Raw genomic sequence first — 24,300 nt, forward strand, 5'->3', positions numbered from 1 at the left:
GCTTTTCAAATTACACATCCAAAGAGTGATGTGTAATTAAATACACGCTGTCTGGATTAGAATTGCTGATCTATTTTTTTTTCCCCTCTCCACATTGCCCTAGAATTTATTCTGTCATTTATTTCCTGCTTGGACTTTGCATTATAGCTTTTTCTTTCGTATCACATCTGTGAAATTGGTCCCAACATGTAATGCTTGTGGAAGAGAGAATGTGAGAGACATTTTATTTCCTATCCTTAAAAAAACCCGCCAAGGAATCTGTGCAGTGTGTTTGTTGCTATTACTTTACTTGTTTATTGCTCCAGCATATCTGTCCTGTGACTTATAGTAGGAAGAGATTGGGTAGCACACGAGACATTTGAAATATTTATGAGGCTAAAACAGCCGGAGTGGCTCTGAGTTTGGTCAAAGGCAGAGTATATTTTTGCCTCTCGACTCTCTTGAGAAAAGCAAACCCCCATCACCGTTCAGAATCACCAGTCCGTGATTGTGGCTGGCTCTTGAAGACCGGGGTTGTACAGAAATCAAACACTTCGAAGGCAGAAGAAAAAACGTAGGTACTTGTTGTGTGTCTGGTGCTGTTAATAAGGTGATGAGGCTGGCCTTGTGTCATCTTTATTTTCCTGGATTTTTTTGCTCTTCAGATGAACTCCTTTCTCTTTGCATTGTTTCAGCAATCTGCGGCGGTGTTGCAAAAGCCACTGTCTGGTTTAAACTTGGACTTAATTTTCTCCAAAGCACTTATTCCCGTTGCCTTTGAGGGTTTCAGCGGCCCAAAACACCTTTGCCCATTAGCTGCACTGAAGTGAGTGAGTAAATTCACACCTCATTAGGTGCCGTGTTGCTTGTCAGCCTGCAGAACAAACAAACACAAACCCTGTATATGTCAAAACAGAGAAGAAACCTTCCTGCAGTGGAAGGGACTGAAATCTTTGACCTGCCTTTGTCCGGGTTGGGTCCAGCTGAAGCTGCAGTGCTGAGCACAGGAGTTTCACTTCCTCACGTGGGTTTTTGGGGAAGGAAAGTGGCTGGGAAGGTGTTGGTGCTGTGGGGTGGTGAAACAGCAAGAACTCGCCGTGTCAGTGCCCATCTGTCGAAGGTGGAGTTAACACATCCAGCTGAGAGAAATGTTCTGTGCTCAGAGAGTGGGAGAGTTAAGGAGAGCTGCCTTAAAGCATGAAATAAATAAAACCTGGCTGAATACACTCAATTCAAGAGATTTGCTCATCACTGTGGTAGCTTTAATTTCCCTGAGTGCTGCTCCGTGGCTCTGCCCTTTCTCCTGGAAGCTCTTGTGGTGCTGCACTGGAGGTGAACACATTATGTGTCCTTTCAAGCCTGGCCTTCCCATCTCAATGCTCTGGCAGAAAATATGTAAGAATTTTGCAAGCTTCAACTTTTGAGCCTTGTTTGTTTTAAAGATGAAAAACGTGTTTTGTGTCAAATGCGCTGAAATATGTGGAAAATCTTATTTTGCAGAGTCCGAGGAGTCGGTGTGCCCACGCTTCTCTATTGTCCCTGTTGATGATTCTGCACATAGCTGGTTTTCTCTCCCCCCCCCACCCAGTGCTCTTTGTGAACTCTGCACAGCTCAAATTGATTCTCATTCCCTTGATGGTTAGTTTGCAGAGTGGATTTTATTCGTTTGGCTTCTTCGACCTGAACTAGACAAACGTATTAAAATTCCTGTTTGAAACGGAATAATTTACAGCAACTTATCATAATTTCATTGAGTGCACTACCCTTCTAAAAGCTTGAAATGAAAATTTTTTCCTCCTGTTTATCCTCGTTTAGTACCAGATTCTGCAGCCCTTAATCTGGTAGGAGGTGTGTGCCTTTCACTGTGAGGACACTGTCCCTCACTTGGCACAACAAGGTGTTGCAGTAGGTTTGAGAGGCTTTGTCTTTTACTTTCAGTGGATGGCTCTCATCCCTTTGCCAGATTAAGGGTATATTTCCCTCCAGAAACCAGTCTAGCTTCCCTTTTTATTCACCTTTCTGCTCCCAAGGAGAACTGCTTTACGCACCAGACACCATTTGTATTTCCAGATAAAAAGTTTTTGAATTAAGAGTAAAATTGAAATCTAGGGTGAGACAAAATGCTTAATCTTTTAAGCTGTATGCACTGTGGGATAGAGTGGCTCCGTCTGTTTATCCCTTTGCCTCATTTAATGGTACAGGACTGGAATCCAGCCTGAAAGACATCAAATCCACATAATGAAAAACCTGGCCAGCACCCAGGTGTCTTCTGTGGCTGAAGATGTTGCTTTACAGCCGCCCCATGGTACAGCCCTTCAGCTGCTTAAAGAAGCCAGCAGGCTAAAACACAACCAGGCATTTCACCACAGCCTGGAAAAGGTGCAGGTTCTGTGTGTTTGAAGCTGAGATAAAGTACCAACCAAATAGGAACAACCTACCAGAAAGAAAGGAGAAGGCAACACACTAACCAAGGTTAGTGGCTGGCTTCTGTCCTAGCCTGCAGTTAAAAATTTGACTTTGAAGGAGCTGATATTTGTGTCTTTATTGGGAATGTAAGTAAGGGAAGGACAGTGTTAATTTTTTAGCAGCTTAAACCTCAGCAATTCGGGGCGTATGAAGGACCTTGAGGAGTGTCCTGGTGGTTGTTAGGGACCAGAGGGGGTACAGCCTGGCGTACCGAAAATAAAGTGCAGAACCACTGGTGGTGGGAGTGCCTGACTTGAGTGAAAGCTAGTTGTAACAGAAATATTTCATAGGAAGATTATTTTCGAAAACACCAATGGAAAAACCTGTCTGACGAAAGGTACAATTTGTTTGTATGTTTCCAGCATCAGCAAGAATTCAGCTATAATGTAGGTTTGCTTTTTTAACTGAAAACCATGCTTAAAGCAGTCAGGATAAATAAACTATTCCAGTTTAGCTGTTCTTGAATAGTTAAAATCCAGCTCCAATTGCTGCTAGGCATCTTACAAGCAAAATCTGTCTAGGTTCTTAATTGTTGCTGTTCTTAGGGGGTTTTTGGATCCTGGAACAGCAGTGTTTCATCACTTGTATTTGCAAAGTATGAAGTTTGTATTTCAAAAGCTTTTCAGTTTTTAAAAGCTGTAAGTTCTTTTTGGTTTTTTTTGGTGGTTTTTTTGTTTGTTTGTTTTACATTTCAAAATAGTAACAGAGGTATTTCACTTAGGTTTTTTTTCCCCCTCATTTTTGTTTTCAGTTTATTTCTTACCATATCAAGCCCCTAATGTTAGCAGGAGGTTTTGCTTTGTCTGAAGTATCCATGAGTAAAGATACTTTTTTTCTTAGCCGATACTTGCTGCTGGATATAAGCCAGGGGTGTTACTTTGAGGGCAATAATTTAAAAGGCTCGGTCAGGTTTTAACTTCCTAAAAATGATACAAATGTTTAGACTCCGGCTGGACAAAGAACTGTTGAGCTGTAAATGGAAACAATCTCTGTTGTTTTTGAGATTGGCTTCTGTAATCAGAAGTGGCAACTTCTGTTTCAGGAGGCAGCTTGGAAGCAGTTCCCTGGAAACCACCCACAAAAAAAAAAATCTGTAAATCTAGTAATTTTTACATTAACGTGCAAGAAAATCGTAGCTTTGATGCTGACAACCATCTACAAATCTACTGCTGCTAAATTTGCCACGTCGGCTCACTCTCAATTTTTACATTTTGACAGTCTCACTCTGCTTGGAGAAGATGAGATCAGTTGAGGCTCTGGGGTTTTTTTGTTTTGTTTTGTTTTGCTTGCTGTGTAAATGTGTGACTTTGGTTGGGACCCAAGTTTCAGTGCAGGGTTCTTGTGTTTCTCCGTGGTGTTTTGTGCCTGCTTCAGAGATTTGCAGCAGCTGGTGCATTATTGCAGTTGGTGAAATATTCTGGTTTTGTGCCCCTGGAGAGTGGGCACACTCTCTCCACTCCCTCCTCTCTTTTTTTTTTTTTTTTTTTTTAAATTTCCTCCTTGTGATATTAATTTGGAAAAGCAAAAGGAGGCTGCTGACAGACGTGGAAGCTTTAATTGGGGAGCTCACTGTGCATAAGGCAGGAGTGCCTGTGTCTCAAAATAAATCTGGATTCATTTAGGGGTCGGCAGAGTGATCGTCTGGAAAGCTAAATATGAGTTTGTATCACACCAGCCCTTCCACACTGCTCCTGAGGCATGGACACAGTGGACCCGGGTTGGTTTTGAAGGGAACTTTAAAAGAATCTTTAAAAGAAGGGGCCAGATGCTTCTGCTCCTGCTTTTGCAGAACTTTTTATGTAACCTTTTTTGGGATGTGTCCATCCCAAAGCAGAGGAGGAGGACGGAGGCATTAATGCACCAAACTTGCTTCATCCGAGTCCTAGTGTGGACATGAGAATTTCTGTGGAACAGGAGGAGTATAAACCTGTGTTCATTTATCTGTGTGTGAATGTCACACTTGCTCAGGCAGTGAGAACAACAAAGATCATCCTGCACTTCAATTGCTCGTGCTAGGCTAGGCAGAATTTCTTAAATATTTCAGACAAATTGGAGAAGGAAGTGTCTGTTGTGGATAGTTGGTTTTGGTGCAAGATACAATTTTCAGTTCTGCAGGAAAGCCAGAAAAAGAATTTCTAGTCTCTGGTTTTTGCAGGCTGAAAACCATTTTGTTTGAATGCTATTTGACACAGGAATTATGCAAAAGGGAATAGGGCCCGATTAAAACTGACAATGGTGTGCCAAAAAGTCTCTTGCATTTTTTTTTTGGTACAAAAAGTAGTTTATGTGGACAGTTTTGTTGGGTTGGAACTATGTTTCAGGCAGAGTTTGTTAGTCAAAGAGTTTCATTTTAGTTATTTTTTTCATACTTTTTATCACGAGACTGCACCTAACAGTTTTATTTAAATGCTTCAAAATAAGAAGGGATGGCACTCAATTGGACATAATCAGAAATGCATGTGCGTTATTGTATAGAGATTATTTTTGGTCTAAAGTGCTTCAAAATAAGAAGGGATGACACTCAATGGGACATAATCAGAAATGCATGTGCATTATTGTATAGAGATTATTTTTGGTCTGTAGGTAGGGATATGAGTAGGACTAAAACCAAAGGGAGGGTTGATGTTGCTCAGTGTCTCCCTTGATATTTTCTGGATGCTGGATAGTCAGTGAGGACAGGGGATGGAATTTGGATTCCAAACTCCTTGCTCAGTTTGCTAAAGCTGTTCCTGGATTTTTGTTACTGATGTGTTTTATTGTTTTATGTGACTGAACCCAGAGAGGGGCAGGTGACGCTGGTGTCTGCTGGGGGACTGCATTCGGGTTCCAGAGCAGGGAGATGCTCAGCCACTTCCCCTTCTCAGACCGGCTTTGAAATGCAGTTACGCCTGAGGTGAAATAGCTTTATTTTCTTTTTTTTTTTTTTTTTTTTTTTTTCCCTTGGCTGTTTTGTGTTTATCCACGTGGCAGCTGTCAGGCCCCAGCTCCGCAGGGAAGGGGATCAGCACAGTGAGTTCAGCGGGTTCATGGCAGGTCAGGCCCCGGCCCAGAGTGCGGGCAGGTTTGTGTGGTTCCTCCTCCTGCTCTGCTCTGCTCTGCTCAGGGGGAACAACCTTCCAGCTTGAAAACAGAAAGCTTTTTTGTTGTTGTTTAATATTTTTTTTTTTGGTTAAAATGTAGACTAAAAATTCTGGCGAAAGAGCGTAAAGAGGAAAATCAGGCACCTGCCTCATGACAGCTCCTTCCTGTGAAACTTTCCACTGTAAAGCAACACTTCCCATTCAAGGTTTGTCTGGACGGCGCTGTTAGCCTGCGCTCCTCCCTGCCAGTCAGCCTGAACGGAGCTGGACTGACTGGGGAGGTTGGCTTTTGGAGCCCTGGGCACTGAGAATTCCAGACTTTCTGTGCTCAGAGGCACTGACCCCCCAGCAAACACTGCATTGGACCTGAGCCCGTGGAAAAGGCTCCCAAAATTGAGTGACAGCACTGGGATTGTGGGTGTGGAGTTTGGATAGAAGTGTGTGATAGCACAGGGTGCAAAACTCAGAGTTTAAGGTTGTAGACTATAGTGATAGATATAAAGCAAGGTGGAGGATTCAGGGCAGAGGCTGAGTCCTTTTCACTTTCTTCTCCATGACTCTGGGTGGTTTCTTGTAACTGAGTAGAAAAATCCACATTGCGGGCCACGGGTGGTTGGTTCTTGGGTTAAAAATAAAAATAATTGAGGTGTCATTTCATAATTGGACAATTAGTGCTTAAAAGACCTTGTAAAGAGAGAGAGACAGAGCCATTTTCTACCTTGTTAGCTAGATAAGAAACCCCACATTTGGTATTACAAGCAAGCTTTCCTGAAGCTCCTGGTTTTTTTGGCGTAGCTTGTTATGGATTATTTGTTATAGAGTGCTGGGTGGTGTTAGTGAGGCTGTGTGGGGTAAAAGTGTGGACTGAACATTGCTGTAGTAAATGTCTGTGATTATCCAGGAGTGAGATGAGAAACCCAGGCAAAGAAAGCTTCCACGTGGAGAGCAACTGGATGGGACCTAAAATTCAGGGACTAGTCAAGGCATTTTGTGTTACTGCCAGAAGGATGGTAAAAAACCCAGTTTCTGAAGACTGGGGTCAATTTGTGTGTTCTGCAACGTGAAATTCTGTTGCAAAAAGCTTCCAGACGAAACTTTGCTAGATAGCTCTGCAATTCCAACTCCTTGAAAAATGAAGTCAAATCTGCCCTTGTCACTTTTTTTTCCCTAAATAATAGATGAGCTTGGGTTTTGTTTAATTCAGCTCATCCTGCAACTTCATTTGTGTTTGGTTTGGGAAAAATCAAGTAAGCAGCAGGACATAGTACACATTCCACTCCCAGCCTTGCAAACAGACACTGTGCAGATTCAGAAGGTCTGACTGCGCTGGTAAAATAGGTCAGAGTGTCTTGCTTTTTCCCCCCTATTTTGTATAAACCAAGCAAAGCCAGACTAGAGCTTCTTTTGAAAAGCAAAGCGTTATCTTGAGGTGTAGGTCTTGCAGAGGCCAGTCTGTTTAGCAGCCGATGGATTAAAAAAAAAAATCTAAAATTCACAGGGAGAATTCTGGTCTTTCCACGGGCTTGTGGAGTCTTGAAAAAAATCTGTAGAGACCTCTGGTGGGAAGAAATGGAGGAATTTTCTGTGTTAGAAAGTGAAGGTGTGGAGGTGGGTGGAAAAAAACCTCAGCACAAGGCTCGTGAAAGGCTGTGGCCTGATTAGTTCCTTGGCTGATGGTAAAACACAGCAATAGTGCAGAGAGCTGCGCTGCAAAGAGTGCTTTTCAAAGTAATTAGCTGTAAAATTGAGGAAAAGCACACATTAATGGTGGGATAGAACCAACCACATTTATTTTGAAGAGACCATTAGGGAGCTTTGCTGTTTGTAGAAAGCTTGGTGCTGGTGGGGCAGGAGGAAATTGTCCCTAATGGAAATTGTGCCTGGCATGCTGGGATGCACAAAGCAGAAGGGACAAAAGGTTATTAAAAATAAAAATTCTTATCAGAAGAACGTTGACATTAGTCCTCAAGTAATTATTTTTATCCTTCACTAGGTGCATCTGCGTGCTATTGTGCTAACACTGCTGCTTCTCTTATTAACGACACTCTTTTCAGCTTGCTTCACCAGAGTCATCTAGCAGCCTGTACGAATTAATGCAGATCAGATCAAACATAGTAAAAATAAGAGCTCAAGTGAAAAAGAAAGAAAAGGAGAGGGTAAGGTGAGCCCCAGCACTCAGGTGCCAAAACAAACATGCGAGGCTGATACAAAATAGGTGTCTTCCACATTTCAGTCATTTCGCAGTTACTGAGTGTTGTGAAATGTGGTGGTACCTTGCTACTGAGAAATCCTGTTAGCTGCTTTCCCACCCTTCACCAAAAGGTTGTTAATCATAGGTCTTGCTGTTGGCTTCAGTGGTCTGAGTTGAAGTGAAGTGCATTTGCAATTCTTTCCAAGAGCAGATTCTAAGCGCAAGCCTTCTACAGCTTTTTGTCATTGAACAGTAAGTTCCATGGAGAAATATGTCCCTGGTAATGTTATCAGCTTCTGCTAAAAGGTTTACAAAACAAGAGTTCACAGGAGGCTGATACCTTTCATGTCCTCCTTTTTACAAGTGGTGTTTGGAGAGTTCTGTAATCAAAATATTTGTGCCAAACATTTCCTAGAATGGTCAAACCAACCCGCAGAAGACCTTGAGTCTTGCACAACCTCCTTTCAATCAGTAAAACTCGTGGTGTATGAAATGCTGTTTTTATTACATTATTTAATAGTTGTGGATATGGCAAAGTTTGATTCCAGTATTTTGATTGGTTGTTTCCATGGGGAAATGGAAGGTACCAGAATCATGATTTCCATCTGGTAGGAAAAGCAGGCTTGGTTTTGAATTATAAGTGTTTTATAAATCTGTGGTTTGGATCCCATTTTAATTGTTCAGTACGCAGGGCAGAGATTAATCTCATTTTCTGAGCCACAAACTTTGGAATCAATTCTCCCTGCTTCTTTGCTAAGTTTCACTTGTAGATAATAAAATAACTTTGCTACTGTGAGCTGCCTTTCTTCAGGAGCAGTTCTTTTGTGACCCACACAACAATAAAGCAATACAAGTAAATGCCAAATACAGGTTTCTGGTAAGTTTTGTAAAATAGGATCTTTTGGATCCAAGCTGGATTCTTCAACCCCTGCCACTGGATCTTCCCTGCCACAAGGCAATTGTGGCAGGTTCCAGTCCAGCATTAAACACTCCTGCTGAAAGGTCAGTGGTGTTGCACTGATAGATTGATGCAGTTACTTTACTGGGGAAATGTCGCGTCCAGCTAAAACCCAGTTCTCTTCCCCTGCTCCAAATCCAAGGTTAGCAGTGTGCTGTTCCTTGCTTTAGGCACACTGGCTTTGCTGAATAAGTGACTGACTGAAAGTGGGTTTAAAGAAATGAGAAATGATATTTGTGCAGCACAGGAAATTAATTTTTATTTTTAATTTTTTTTTTTATCGCCGACCATTAACATTTATTCAGCTTGCATCATTGTGGATTTTGTATTTGGAATGATATCCAAGTTCAATAAGTAAACTTATAAAGGATACTAAAACTGCTCTCCAGACTGATCATTCAGAGGTGATTTTGTTTGCTTTGATTATTGATTAATGAGCAGCTGAGGTTTATGATGTTAAAGGAGGGGATAAGTCTGAAGTAGGAAATACTCCCTAATGCTTTCAGTTATGTGATATTGGCCATTTCCTAGCACTGAGATATCGTTAATAACCTTGAATGCAAATTTGCTGATTCAAATACGAGCTAGGCTTTTTCTTCCGGAAGTATATTGGCATAGGAGAGCAAGGAACAGGTTGTGGTAGGAAAGGCTGCTCTCGGGTTTGTTAGTCAAACAGTTCTATGAGGATATTTTAGAATGGTTGAATTTGTGAATTCCTTGAAGAAGATCCCTTAGAAGAAGAACTGCTGTGCTTTTTGTTAGTTTTCAGTGAGGCATGTGGTGGACAGAGTGGGGTTGCTCATCCTGTGGGATATTTTCTTCCCTTCTCATCCCATTCCATTTTTGCTAAATTTTCTCCATGTTGTGATGACCTTATTTGGTTTTTATTTTTAGTAAAGCACCTCTGGATGTGAGTTTCTCTCATACTTGAAGCTGAAGGAGCAAATTGTGCTCAGTACTCAACAAAATGAATACACTGGTGAGAGAAGTGAGGGAATCAAACGCTTCTCCTGCTCATCCATCAGCGTGGCTTGGTCCTCTCAGTCTGAATTAAAGCTTCAATTGGCATCTTCATGTTGGTGCATTTCTGTCTATTCCTGGCAGTTCTTCAGGGCTGGGAAATGTTGCTGGCACGGGTTTGGATTGCTTTGCTTGGGGACGTGTTGTTTTTTTCCCTGGTGGCACAAATGCAGTTCCCATCAGAGCGAATGGGCTGGTGCTGGTGTGAGCCAAAGGTGAGAACCCACCACCGAGTGAGCAAAGAGTGAAATCCTGCAGGATGACCTCATTGCCAAGCAAGATTTTGTTTTGAGTCACAATTTAAGTCACCTAAACAAGCAACAAGAGTGAATTTACTGTTTAAAATACAGCAGATTATTTCACTTTCAGTTGAAAAACAAACAAACAAACAAAAACCCCAAAAAACAAACTTGTGTCCTCCTTGTCTTTGCAGGATCTGCCTTTAGGATCTGTCTTTTGGGAGAGCTTGAGTCCTGGTGGGGTTTAAATGTGAATCGTGGCTGAGGTGTTGTTTTTATTGTAATGTGCAGAAACGATCAACAGCTCAATGGAAAAGTATGCATGAAAGGAAATATGGTCAGCACTTCAGTGCCTAAAATGGTTATTAAACCAGTTGGGGTTTCATTTGAAACGTTAGTTATTAAGTAGGGTGGGTAGTCTCCCTGTGCTTAAATAGCAGTGGGAACACTGCCTTTACTCAGAATATTTGTGTGGGGGATTTTGGGTGCATCTTTTAATCATGATTTGAGTGTATTGTGACTTAACTTTTTCTTGGTTACACCCATTCCCCCCCCACCCCCCATGATTTGTTTTGCTGTTGGCTTTAGAGATTCAAGGATTCTTTCCACTGGTGTCTCAAAAATCTGAGTAGCAGGGTTTTTTTCCCACTCAGACTTGCACATGCAGGTTTAGCACTTTAAAGTGGAGATGTGAACTCCATTGAAAATCGTTTGGCGGGGGGTGGGGATGGATTTGCAGCTGGGCTTCATGGTGGAATTGAGGTCATCAGGCAGAAAACAAAGCTGGAATGGTGTCAGGAGTCTGCACAGGAGGTCTGGAAGTGGGACCAGAAGCGTGGTTGTCATGCATTGGGAAGTCTGGAAGTTCAGTCAGTATCAAAAAATCACTCAGACACAACTGTAAAACTCATCAGGTAGATGTGATAAGGGTAAACTATTTACCAATAAATAACTCCTAAGAAATGGAAAGAGAAAATAATTTGTACTGGGAGGGTCGTTTAGTGAGGTTTCCATCTACATTCGTTGCAAACACCAAAGAAACAATTGATTTTCAGTATGTTTGTCCTTTGGAGTACTGATTTACCTCTCGTCGTCCAAGGAGATTTTGAGGAGTAATGCAGGACTTGATTCTCCTGTTCTTTGAGTTACTCAAGTAGGAAGATAATCCCTTGTGTAAGAAAAAGTGAAATTGCCTGCTTTCTTTGCTGCTTAGAAGTGACTTTTCAATGTATGTGCTCTGGGGAAATGTCCACAGGCAAGGAGAGCAGGAGGACAATGATGACATCACTGTGTGGACTGGAGGACAACCCTTTCTCTATAAATACAGGTTATTTTTCCTGTTAAATGGCTGATGCTGAGAGTGGTTTTTAGCTGAGCTGTTTTTAAGGGAGCATGTTGTCCACCGAGGATGTCATTACCTGTTGCAAGGGTTTTAATGCCGACTGTTTCCATATTGATCTTTTTGTATATTAATCTGTTTCTTCCTTATCTTCGACAGGCAGCCAGATAAACTAGTGGTGGTTTGGACAAGAAGAAGCAGAAGAAAATCCTCTAAGGTTAGTTGATTCTTTAATAAGTCTCAACTTGAGTGACAAACAGGGTCAGTGGTTTGAGGGATTGATATTTTTGAATGTGGGGAGCAGCCAAATAAATAAACGAGAAGTATTTTTGTTGTTGACTTTTCTTTTTAACTCAGTTCGTCCATGAAGTTCAGAATTAACTGCTGTTGATGTCAGTGCTAATTTATGGGAACTCAATTCTGATTTCAGCTTTGGTTGTTTGTTTAGCAGAACTGTATCACTGTCAGTTCAATTCAGTTATTAATTGCTAGGCCTAATTAGAAAGGAGAATTGGTTTCTTTACAAGTGTATTAAAAAAAAAAACTAATTAAAAAAGAAGTAATAAAGAACCTGACATCCCTGCAGTAGGCAGATAAAGCCTGAATGAGAGGCTATTTCACAACCTGGAATGCTACAAATAAGAAAAGAATAAAAGCAGGGTCTTTCAGCCCAGCAGTGTGTCTTTGAAGTGAATATTTACATTTTCCTTCTACAAACACTGTGGGCAAAGCTGTGAATTTGTGTTTCATGACTAATAACTTGCTAGCCTGGTGCTGTTTTCCTCCTTCCCAGGAGCATCTCCTCTTCTCCTCTTGGAGATCACTTGGTCTTACTTGCTCATTCCCTTTCCCCATGCTGTGGCCTCCTAGCCTGGTTGGATTTATGGCAGATGATCTTGTCAGAGAAGAAATTCTGAAAGTTATAATAATTCTTTGACATTGCAGTTAAAAATAAGGTGGTCTAAGCTTCTTTTTCCTTTTTTTTTGTGTGTGTGTTTGTGTAACACAAAATGATGTTTTAAAGAACTCTGTAACAGTGGAGGGAGGGCATCCATGATAGAGAAAATACCTTGAAATAATTGTGTTGAAGAACTTAAATATTTAGGAAATGTGATATGCAGTTTTCTGCCCTGCTCAGGGGAGACTTGGGGTTTATTTTTTACCAGGGCTCCTCTTTTTCTGATTGTCATGCATATTAAGTCACGTTTAGTAAGATCCCACAAATGTATTTTGAAAAAGACTGAGTGGCCCTGAAACCTGGGCAGAGCACAGAGTTAATTTTAAAGCTTAGGTATATGGCTTGAGCTGTTTGGGTCAAAAACTGTAGATCAATAAATATTCTTGATCCCTTAGTCATCCTGCCGGTAAAATACTTTTATTCAACATACTTGTTTCATCTAATTGCTTTATTGGAAGCAAGTCAAATGAATATTTCCTCTGATTTTATTTTTGGTGGACGCTGGGTTCAGTGAGTACAAAGCATTAATAACTGCCCATGTTTTTCAGCCTCTAGAGAGGGAGGAAGGGAGGGATGAGGTTTTGGCTTACTTGTAAAGATGTTGTGAAGGCTTTTTTGGAGGTTATGTTTTCTGAACTCTTCAGATCATTAGAGTTAATGAGGGATATCGCCAGCAGATAGTTCCGGAACTCACAAACCTGGCCCTTTGGATGCTCTCCAGTAGCTCTGTGTCTCTTTTGTGCTGGGAAAGTACAAGAGATGTATTGAATGTGTGCAACTGGAAGATGGAGCTATGGATGTGCACTGGGATGCCTGCTCTAACTGATGTAATTTTAAATTATTTGTTTATATGATTTTGATATGCCTCCTACCCCACATACTTCCAAATAAACTACAGTGGTCCCTTTATTAAAAGAAACAATGAGAGGCATCACGTGCAGGGGTCTGAATGTTTTTTCTTCTTGCTGTGGGTCTGTTTTAATTACAGTAAGTTCCAAAGTGTTGCAAATGAAAAGCAAATACTCCTTTTGAAGAGCATATAAATAGCAGTCTGATGGGTACAAGGCCATAAATACATCCAGCAGTCACTGACCTTAATGCAGATTTAAGTTACTTACAGTTCTATTTTGGGAGACCTGCTCTCCATGGGCAAGTCTAATTTGGAATGTATTTCCTGAGGTGCGTCAAGACAAGGTTGGCTCTTCGTGGTCGGGCATCTCCATCGTGTGTGCCAGGAGTTCACATAAAACGGGGATTTGCAGTTTTGCTGTGCTTGGCAGAATTACTGTGCACTCCTAGAACCACAATGGACTTTCAGCTTGGGGAGGCTGGGAGTCACCTGTCTGCTGGTGCAAATGTTGTCTGTTTGCAAAACCAGGTACACTCTTCAAGTTTTATTTAGGTGCTGCTCAGCATCCATGGTTTATAGAAGGTGCAGCTTGTAGCCGTGGACATGTTGAACTCTTCCTCAGTACCTTGGCACACTGGAAAGTTTCCTGCCCAGGTTTTCAGGCCTTGGGCTTTTGGACCTGTCTTGTAATTTCTTTTAATTATTATTTTTAGGGTTTTTTTAGTGGTGGAAGAATGTCTTTGTTCTAATGTAGAGCAAGGGAAAAAAAAAACGTGCTGAAAATATGTTTGCCTTCATTTCACTGAGATGCTCTGAAATTTCCAGGCTTTGAACGAAGAAAATTCAATTTGAAAATAGATGTTTGCCATGATGTCAAGGAGGTACTTTCTACTGTTCCTGTGAACACGCAGAGGCTTATGGTTGAAGTATACACCTCTGAAGAATCAAATTTGCACTTGCTTCTGAGAGCCTGACAGAATTATTCTTCAAAGATTCTTTTTTGTATCAAAGCCGAAAGAAGGTGCCTTGCCTGTGATTTCAGCACTTCCCTTGCAGGTTTATCAAAAACCGTTTAAGCACAAAGGAGAAGGAGCAATGCTGAGAAGAGGGAAAGAACTTGAGCAGTGAGAAGTAAGAGGCAAGAGAGGCAAAGGGGCAGGGAGTAAAAGGAATCCTTTGTACACCACAGCGGCCTGGCCAGCGTTTTTCCAAGGGTCTGCCATCAATAAAGCAGCAGCTGGGTCACCTGTTCTCCTGGGTTTTTTTGTTTGTCTGGGCTTTGATTTCTTATTTGGTTGGTTGTTTTTCTTTTCTAATAAGAAACCCTTTAGGTGACGTGAGAAACTGAAGAGACAGGGAAGAGTCTCTTTATGTGAGCATCATCTGCTGTGGATGGCGGATAAGGCAAACTTTGGTGAACAAAATAGCACGAATCATGTATTTAATACATGATGTGTTCATCATGGGTGTCGTGAATGTGTGTGTGTGTGAAATCCAGCCTGAAGGGGCAGCCCAGTCCTAGAGAACCTGTGGTGGAGATGAGTTTGTGCTCATTCCCCAAGCCTAGCAGCCTCTCTGTAGCTCTTTAGCCGTAATACACATATGCACAGTGACAGTTGTAACACATGAATAGGAGACATTCACCGGGAAGACCTGTGGGAATCCTTGGCTTCCTTGTCTGCTCCGAAGGGGCACTGACAGCAATGTCTTGATCAAAGGCTGCCTGGAGTTTCCAGGGCTTTGAACTTCCTTCTTTGGCACGTGCTGGGTTTTTTTGGACTGCATCCCGGGCCATGAGTGTGACTGGAGCCTTTTTAACTGGTGGGCCAAGCCCAGGGATTTCAAGATGATCGTGGGAGGGATGCAAGCTGTAGCCTGGTCTTTAATTTGTCTCCTTTTGTGACTCTGAACTGCAGTACAGAAGAACAAGAAGAAGCCATTCACAAGCTGCTGCTTTCCTCTGGTGTGAGGGAATTGGCAGCTTTTCCCAGTCCATTCTTTTCCCAGTCGGTCCATTAGCAGCCGTGTACAACTCTGGCTGTCTTGGAGGGTGAATGACTTTGGTGGGGTGCATCGCATGGAGCAAACCCTTGGCGTTCCCAAGTTCCAAAGCCGCACTGCTGGCATGGAGGCACCAGCTGAAGGATCTGGCCGCTTAATGTCAGCTCTTCTTCTTGAGGTGTTTTCTTTGTTTTGTTTTCGTTTGGGTTTCTTGGTATTTAGTTTGTTTTTGTTTTGTTCCTTTTCTGTCTAAGTCTTCTGCCTGGATAACACGGAAGAACAGGGATTATCCTTAGGAGCTGAGCTGCCCTAAGCACTACTGGAGCCAGCTGAGCTCCTGCTTGCTCCTTGTGCCCTGAACAGCCTGTCACACCGACAAGTAGCAGGGCTGGCAAAAATTTTATAAGGAAAAGAAAATCAGCAGTTTGCACTCTCACAATAAAGCCACTCTTGTGGCTGCAGGTGAGGAATAATCGTAGGTCTGTTTAAGGAGAGTTTTGCTTTTAAAACCCAATGTTGACAGCTCGGCAATAGGAACATTTTTTTATTCATAAACATAAACTGGCCCAGAATTTGCAGCAGGCTCAAAATATTATGGTCAGCTCTAGTAGCTTAGAGAAAAGAAACACGAAATTCTCCTACGCAGCAGGACGAGGCAAGGTAGGTAGTGAAGAAAGCAGAAAGGAGATGAGGCATCTGAAAGGGCAGGGTCCTGAAATAACGTAGTAGCAAGTCTGTCATTCCAGTTCAGGCACAGCAGGACAGCAGCGACGTTCACATCACGGGTGGTGGATTGCACAGCTGCCTGCCTGCGTCGGAACTGTTGTTTTAAGGAGAAACGTGAATCTCCAAACTGGACAGCCTGAAGTGCCCGTGCAAGTCTCCAGGCTCGTCTCCACGGCTTTTCTTTAGGAGATTTCCTCCTCTCCCAGCCATCAGCTTTGTGCCAGAGTAGGTTGGACAGTATCATTCACACCCTTCTCTATTTATAGGGTATTTCAGCAGCCCCTCCTGGAGCTCCTGTTCCCAGATTTAAAAGAGCTTTCATGCCATGTTGTCGTGTCTCATTTTCTACTGGCAGAAAAAAGGAAGAGTTGTTGCCTTTTGCTTTGAAATGCAGCAGAGCGCTTCTGTTTCTCTCTCCAGACCATGGCTGGAGATCTCCCTCAGATCTGGAGACAAGTCAGGCAAGGGCAGGGTTGTGGAAGTCATTTCTGCTTAGCTGCCCTTGCCTTGGCTTCCAAGACAATGGGAAGTGGCTGGTGAAGACCAGTAGCAAATGAGGAAAAGGTGTGTCTAAAGGCACAGCCACCCGATGGGAAATGGGCTTGGGAGAGGGGATTGGGGTGGAAATGTGCTGTGCAGGCGCAGCACCTCATCTTGGCTGAGCCCTGACGGCAAGTCCTTGTCACCTGCAGTGGTGGCCTGATCCAATTCCAAGTCAAGGCTTGTAATTTGGGAGTTGAAAGGGTTTTTTTTTATATAGGCCAGATGTAACTTGAAGAAACTGCAGCACAGAGGTGCCAGGCATGAGAAATGCTGTATCAGAATAACACTGCATCTTAATTTTAAATTCCTGTCATTTGCTGGTCCTGTGTGTTTCTCCAGCTTTGCTTTCCCCTTTCCCTTTCTCCTTCCAACAACCCAGACAGTTCTTTTGATGTTATCTTTTTCTGTCGTGCTCTTTGTGTGATACAGTGTTTATTTTTCAAAGCCAGAGGAGGCCTCAATAACATTCACGATCACAGAACAGCTTTGCTTTAAAAGCTCATTAGTTAGAGCTTGTCTCCTGCCTGTTGATTTCAGTGACAGGAGAACACAGATATCCCTGTGCGTTTATTGTGCCTCACTGACTTTCCTGGTGGGAGGAAATGCTGATAAAGGGCGTGAAGTGCAGTGTTGACTGCATCAGTGAATGCTCATTTTCTAGGATTTTTTTAGTAGATAGAACAGGTGATCCTCAACTGAGCAGGCCTGGACCTTGGACACCAAGAGTTTGACAGAATTGTCAATATTGGCCAAACCCGATTGGCCCGGTGGGAGCGAAAACCCGGACCGGATTTCTCCGGGACTCCGGAATGGAGTCACCCGGTTGGAGCGAAAACCAGGACCGGATTTCTCCCGGAGTCCGGAATGGACTCACCCGGTTGGAGCGAAAACCCGTACCGGATTTCTCCAAGAGTCCGGAATGGAGTCACCCGGTTGGAGCGCAAACCCGGACCGGTATTCTCCGGGAGTCCGAAATGGACTCACCTGGTTGGAGCGCAAACCCGGACCGGATGTCTCCGGGAGTCCGGAATGGAGTCACCCGGTTGGAGCAAAAACCCGGACCGGATTTCTCCCAGAGTCCGGAATGGAGTCACCCGGTTGGAGCGAAAACCCATACCGGTTTTCTCCCGGAGTCCGGAATGGAGTCACCCTGTTGGAGCAAAAACCAGGACCGGATTTCTCCCGGAGTCCGGAATGGAGTCACCCGGTTGGAGCAAAAACCCGGACCGGATTTCTCCCGGAGTCCGGAATGGAGTCACCCGGTTGGAGCGAAAACCCGGACCGGATTTCTCCGGGAGTCCGGAATGGAGTCACCCGATTGGAGCAAAAACCTGGACCGGATTTCTCCGGGAGTCCGGAATGGAGTCAGCCGGTTGGAGCAAAAACCTGGACCGGATTTCTCCGGGAGTCCGGAATGGAGTCACCCGGTTGGAGCAAAAACCAGGACCGGATTTCTCCCGGAGTCCGGAATGGAGTCACCCGGTTGGAGCGAAAACCCGGACCGGATTTCTCCCGGAGTCCGGAATGGAGTCACCCGGTTGGAGCGAAAATCAGGACCGGATTTCTCCCGGAGTCCGGAATGGAGTCACCCGGTTGGAGCGAAAACCCGGACCGGATTTCTCCCGGAGTCCGGAATGGAGTAACCCGGTTGGAGCGCAAACCCGGACCGGATTTCTCCGGGAGTCCGGAATGGAGTCAGCCGGTTGGAGCGAAAACCCGGACCGGATTTCTCCCGGAGTCCGGAATGGAGTCAGCCGGTTGGGGGAAAAACCCGGACCGGATTTCTCCTGGAGTCCGGAATGGAGTCACCCGGTTGGAGCGCAAACCCGGACCGGATTTCTCCCGGAGTCCGGAACGGAGTCACCCGGTTGGAGCGCAAACCCGGACCGGATTTCTCCGGGAGTCCGGAACGGAGTCACCTGATTGGCGCAAAAACCCGGACCGTATTTCTCCCGGAGTCCGGAATGGAGTCACCCGGTTGGAGCGAAAACCCGGACCGGATTTCTCCCGGAGTCCGGAATGGAGTCACCCGGTTGGAGCAAAAACCTGGACCAGATTTCTCCCGGAGTCCGGAATGTAGTCACCCGGTTGGAGCGAAAACCCATACCGGTTTTCTCCCGGAGTCCGGAATGGAGTCACCCTGTTGGAGCAAAAACCAGGACCGGATTTCTCCCGGAGTCCGGAATGGAGTCACCCGATTGGAGCAAAAACCCGGACCGGATTTCTCCCAGAGTCCGGAATGGAGTCACCCGGTTGGAGCGAAAACCCGGACCGGATTTCTCCCGGAGTCCGGAATGGAGTCACCCGGTTGGAGCAAAAACCCGGACCGGATTTCTCCGGGAGTCCGGAATGGAGTCAGCCGGTTGGAGCAAAAACCTGGACCGGATTTCTCCGGGAGTCCGGAATGGAGTCAGCCGGTTGGAGCAAAAACCAGGACCGGATTTCTCCCGGAGTCCGGAATGGAGTCACCCGGTTGGAGCAAAAACCAGGACCGGATTTCTCCCGGAGTCCGGAATGGAGTCACCCGGTTGGAGCGCAAACCCGGACCGGATTTCTCCCGGAGTCCGGAATGGAGTCAGCCGGTTGGGGGAAAAACCCGGACCGGATTTCTCCTGGAGTCCGGAATGGAGTCACCCGGTTGGAGCAAAAACCTGGACCGGATTTCTCCCAGAGTCCGGAATGGAGTCACCCGGTTGGAGCAAAAACCCGGACTGGATTTCAGCCAGAGTACGGAATGGAGTCAGCCGATTGGAGCGAAAACCCGGACCAGATTTCTCCCGGAGTCCGGAATGGAGTCAGCCGGTTGGAGCAAAAACCAGGACCGGATTTCTCCCGGAGTCCGGAATGGAGTCACCCGGTTGGAGCGAAAACCCGGACCAGATTTCTCCGGGAGTCCGGAATGGAGTCACCCGGTTGGAGCAAAAACCCGGACCGGATTTCTCCCGGAGTCCGGAATGGAGTCACCCGGTTGGAGCGAAAACCCGGACCGGATTTCTCCCGGAGTCCGGAATGGAGTCACCCGGTTGGAGCGAAAACTCGAACCGGATTTCTCCCGGAGTCTGGAATGGAGTCACCTGGTTGGAGCAAAAACCAGGACCGGACTTCTCCGGGACTCCGGAATGGAGTCAGCCGGTTGGAGCAAAAACCTGGACCGGATTTCTCCCGGAGTCCGGAATGGAGTCACCCGGTTGGAGCGAAAACCCGGGCCGGATTTCTCCCGGAGTCCGGAATGGAGTCACCCCGTTGGAGCGAAAACCAGGACCGGATTTCTCCCGGAGTCCGGAATGGAGTCACCCGGTTGGAGCGCAAACCCGGACCAGATTTCTCCCGGAGTCCGGAATGGAGTCACCCGGTTGGAGCAAAAACCCGGACCGGTTTTCTCCCGGAGTCCGGAATGGAGTCACCCTGTTGGAGCAAAAACCAGGACCGGATTTCTCCGGGAGTCCGGAATGGAGTCACCCGATTGGAGCAAAAACCTGGACCGGATTTCTCCGGGAGTCCGGAATGGAGTCAGCCGGTTGGAGCAAAAACCTGGACCGGATTTCTCCGGGAGTCCGGAATGGAGTCAGCCGGTTGGAGCAAAAACCAGGACCGGATTTCTCCCGGAGTCCGGAATGGAGTCACCCGGTTGGAGCGAAAACCCGGACCGGATTTCTCCCGGAGTCCGGAATGGAGTCACCCGGTTGGAGCGAAAATCAGGACCGGATTTCTCCCGGAGTCCGGAATGGAGTCACCCGGTTGGAGCGAAAACCCGGACCGGATTTCTCCCGGAGTCCGGAATGGAGTCACCCGGTTGGAGCGCAAACCCGGACCGGATTTCTCCGGGAGTCCGGAATGGAGTCAGCCGGTTGGAGCGAAAACCCGGACCGGATTTCTCCCGGAGTCCGGAATGGAGTCAGCCGGTTGGGGGAAAAACCCGGACCGGATTTCTCCTGGAGTCCGGAATGGAGTCACCCGGTTGGAGCGCAAACCCGGACCGGATTTCTCCCGGAGTCCGGAACGGAGTCACCCGGTTGGAGCGCAAACCCGGACCGGATTTCTCCGGGAGTCCGGAACGGAGTCACCTGATTGGCGCAAAAACCCGGACCGTATTTCTCCCGGAGTCCGGAATGGAGTCACCCGGTTGGAGCGAAAACCCGGACCGGATTTCTCCCGGAGTCCGGAATGGAGTCACCCGGTTGGAGCAAAAACCTGGACCAGATTTCTCCCGGAGTCCGGAATGGAGTCACCCGGTTGGAGCGAAAATCCGGACCGGATTTCTCCCGGAGTCCGGAATGGAGTCACCCTGTTGGAGCAAAAACCAGGACCGGATTTCTCCCGGAGTCCGGAATGGAGTCACCCGGTTGGAGCAAAAACCCGGACCGGATTTCTCCCGGAGTCCGGAATGGAGTCACCCGGTTGGAGCGAAAACCCGGACCGGATTTCTCCGGGAGTCCGGAATGGAGTCACCCGATTGGAGCAAAAACCTGGACCGGATTTCTCCGGGAGTCCGGAATGGAGTCAGCCGGTTGGAGCAAAAACCTGGACCGGATTTCTCCGGGAGTCCGGAATGGAGTCACCCGGTTGGAGCAAAAACCAGGACCGGATTTCTCCCGGAGTCCGGAATGGAGTCACCCGGTTGGAGCGAAAACCCGGACCGGATTTCTCCCGGAGTCCGGAATGGAGTCACCCGGTTGGAGCGAAAATCAGGACCGGATTTCTCCCGGAGTCCGGAATGGAGTCACCCGGTTGGAGCGAAAACCCGGACCGGATTTCTCCCGGAGTCCGGAATGGAGTAACCCGGTTGGAGCGCAAACCCGGACCGGATTTCTCCGGGAGTCCGGAATGGAGTCAGCCGGTTGGAGCGAAAACCCGGACCGGATTTCTCCCGGAGTCCGGAATGGAGTCAGCCGGTTGGGGGAAAAACCCGGACTGGATTTCAGCCAGAGTACGGAATGGAGTCAGCCGGTTGGAGCGAAAACCCGGACCAGATTTCTCCCGGAGTCCGGAATGGAGTCAGCCGGTTGGAGCAAAAACCAGGACAGGATTTCTCCCGGAGTCCGGAATGGAGTCACCCGGTTGGAGCGCAAACCCGGACCGGATTTCTCCCGGAGTCCGGAATGTAGTCACCCGGTTGGAGCGAAAACCCATACCGGTTTTCTCCCGGAGTCCGGAATGGAGTCACCCTGTTGGAGCAAAAACCAGGACCGGATTTCTCCCGGAGTCCGGAATGGAGTCACCCGATTGGAGCAAAAACCCGGACCGGATTTCTCCCGGAGTCCGGAATGGAGTCACCCGGTTGGAGCGAAAACCCGGACCGGATTTCTCCCGGAGTCCGGAATGGAGTCACCCGGTTGGAGCAAAAACCCGGACCGGATTTCTCCCGGAGTCCGGAATGGAGTCAGCCGGTTGGGGGAAAAACCCGGACCGGATTTCTCCTGGAGTCCGGAATGGAGTCACCCGGTTGGAGCAAAAACCTGGACCGGATTTCTCCCAGAGTCCGGAATGGAGTCACCCGGTTGGAGCAAAAACCCGGACTGGATTTCAGCCAGAGTACGGAATGGAGTCAGCCGATTGGAGCGAAAACCCGGACCAGATTTCTCCTGGAGTCCGGAATGGAGTCACCCGGTTGGAGCGAAAACCCGGACCGGATTTCTCCTGGAGTCCGGAATGGAGTCACCCGGTTGGAGCGCAAACCCGGACCAGATTTCTCCCGGAGTCCGGAATGGAGTCAGCCGGTTGGAGCAAAAACCCGGACCGGATTTCTCCGGGAGTTCGGAATGGAGTCACCCGATTGGAGCAAAAACCCGGACCGGATTTCTCCGGGAGTCCGGAATGGCGTCAGCCGGTTGGAGCAAAAACCTGGACCGGATTTCTCCCGGAGTCCGGAATGGAGTCACCCGGTTGGAGCAAAAACCAGGACCGGATTTCTCCCGGAGTCCGGAATGGAGTCACCCGGTTGGAGCAAAAACCCGGACCGGATTTCTCCCGGAGTCCGGAATGGAGTCACCTGGTTGGAGCAAAAACCAGGACCGGACTTCTCCGGGACTCCGGAATGGAGTCACCCGGTTGGAGCAAAAACCCAGACCGGATTTCTCCCGGAGTCCGGAATGGAGTCACCCAGTTGGAGCGAAAACCCGGACCGGATTTCTCCCGGAGTCCGGAATGGAGTCACCCGGTTGGAGCGCAAACCCGGACCGGATTTCTCCGGGAGTCCGGAATGGAGTCAGCCGGTTGGAGCGAAAACCCGGACCGGATTTCTCCCGGAGTCCGGAATGGAGTCAGCCGGTTTGGGGAAAAACCCGGACCGGATTTCTCCTGGAGTCCGGAATGGAGTCACCCGGTTGGAGCGCAAACCCGGACCGGATTTCTCCGGGAGTCCGGAACGGAGTCACCTGATTGGCGCAAAAACCCGGACCGTATTTCTCCCGGAGTCCGGAATGGAGTCACCCGGTTGGAGCGAAAACCCGGACCGGATTTCTCCGGGAGTCCGGAATGGAGTCACCCGATTGGAGCAAAAACCTGGACCGGATTTCTCCGGGAGTCCGGAATGGAGTCAGCCGGTTGGAGCAAAAACCTGGACCGGATTTCTCCGGGAGTCCGGAATGGAGTCACCCGGTTGGAGCAAAAACCAGGACCGGATTTCTCCCGGAGTCCGGAATGGAGTCACCCGGTTGGAGCGAAAACCCGGACCGGATTTCTCCCGGAGTCCGGAATGGAGTCACCCGGTTGGAGCGAAAATCAGGACCGGATTTCTCCCGGAGTCCGGAATGGAGTCACCCGGTTGGAGCGAAAACCCGGACCGGATTTCTCCCGGAGTCCGGAATGGAGTAACCCGGTTGGAGCGCAAACCCGGACCGGATTTCTCCGGGAGTCCGGAATGGAGTCAGCCGGTTGGAGCGAAAACCCGGACCGGATTTCTCCCGGAGTCCGGAATGGAGTCAGCCGGTTGGGGGAAAAACCCGGACCGGATTTCTCCTGGAGTCCGGAATGGAGTCACCCGGTTGGAGCGCAAACCCGGACCGGATTTCTCCCGGAGTCCGGAACGGAGTCACCCGGTTGGAGCGCAAACCCGGACCGGATTTCTCCGGGAGTCCGGAACGGAGTCACCTGATTGGCGCAAAAACCCGGACCGTATTTCTCCCGGAGTCCGGAATGGAGTCACCCGGTTGGAGCGAAAACCCGGACCGGATTTCTCCCGGAGTCCGGAATGGAGTCACCCGGTTGGAGCAAAAACCTGGACCAGATTTCTCCCGGAGTCCGGAATGGAGTCACCCGGTTGGAGCGAAAACCAGGACCGGATTTCTCCCGGAGTCCGGAATGGAGTCACCCGGTTGGAGCGCAAACCCGGACCGGATTTCTCCTGGAGTCCGGAATGGAGTCAGCCGGTTGGGGGAAAAACCCGGACCGGATTTCTCCTGGAGTCCGGAATGGAGTCACCCGGTTGGAGCAAAAACCTGGACCGGATTTCTCCCAGAGTCCGGAATGGAGTCACCCGGTTGGAGCAAAAACCCGGACTGGATTTCAGCCAGAGTACGGAATGGAGTCAGCCGGTTGGAGCGAAAACCCGGACCAGATTTCTCCCGGAGTCCGGAATGGAGTCAGCCGGTTGGAGCAAAAACCAGGACAGGATTTCTCCCGGAGTCCGGAATGGAGTCACCCGGTTGGAGCGCAAACCCGGACCGGATTTCTCCCGGAGTCCGGAATGTAGTCACCCGGTTGGAGCGAAAACCCATACCGGTTTTCTCCCGGAGTCCGGAATGGAGTCACCCTGTTGGAGCAAAAACCAGGACCGGATTTCTCCCGGAGTCCGGAATGGAGTCACCCGATTGGAGCAAAAACCCGGACCGGATTTCTCCCGGAGTCCGGAATGGAGTCACCCGGTTGGAGCGAAAACCCGGACCGGATTTCTCCCGGAGTCCGGAATGGAGTCACCCGGTTGGAGCAAAAACCCGGACCGGATTTCTCCCG

At 47.5% G+C, this 24,300-nt stretch overlaps 1 protein-coding gene across 11 annotated transcripts in view; it reads left to right on the top strand.

The window, feature by feature from the left end:
- EHBP1 (EH domain binding protein 1) overlaps positions 1-24,300 on the top strand; it is a 212,605-nt gene that overhangs the window by 14,115 nt on the left and 174,190 nt on the right. For all 11 annotated transcript variants that reach the window (XM_066177713.1, XM_066177704.1, XM_066177708.1 and 8 more), the window contains exon 3: positions 11,432-11,489. In XM_066177713.1, coding sequence (XP_066033810.1) covers positions 11,432-11,489 — 58 coding nt within the window. The remainder of the gene's footprint in view (positions 1-11,431; positions 11,490-24,300) is intronic.

The sequence above is a fragment of the Chamaea fasciata genome, unplaced genomic scaffold (assembly GCF_029207755.1).
Source record: "Chamaea fasciata isolate MVZ Bird 193981 ecotype frontalis unplaced genomic scaffold, bChaFas1.0.hap1 SCAF_3, whole genome shotgun sequence".
Classification (NCBI taxonomy): domain Eukaryota; kingdom Metazoa; phylum Chordata; class Aves; order Passeriformes; family Sylviidae; genus Chamaea; species Chamaea fasciata.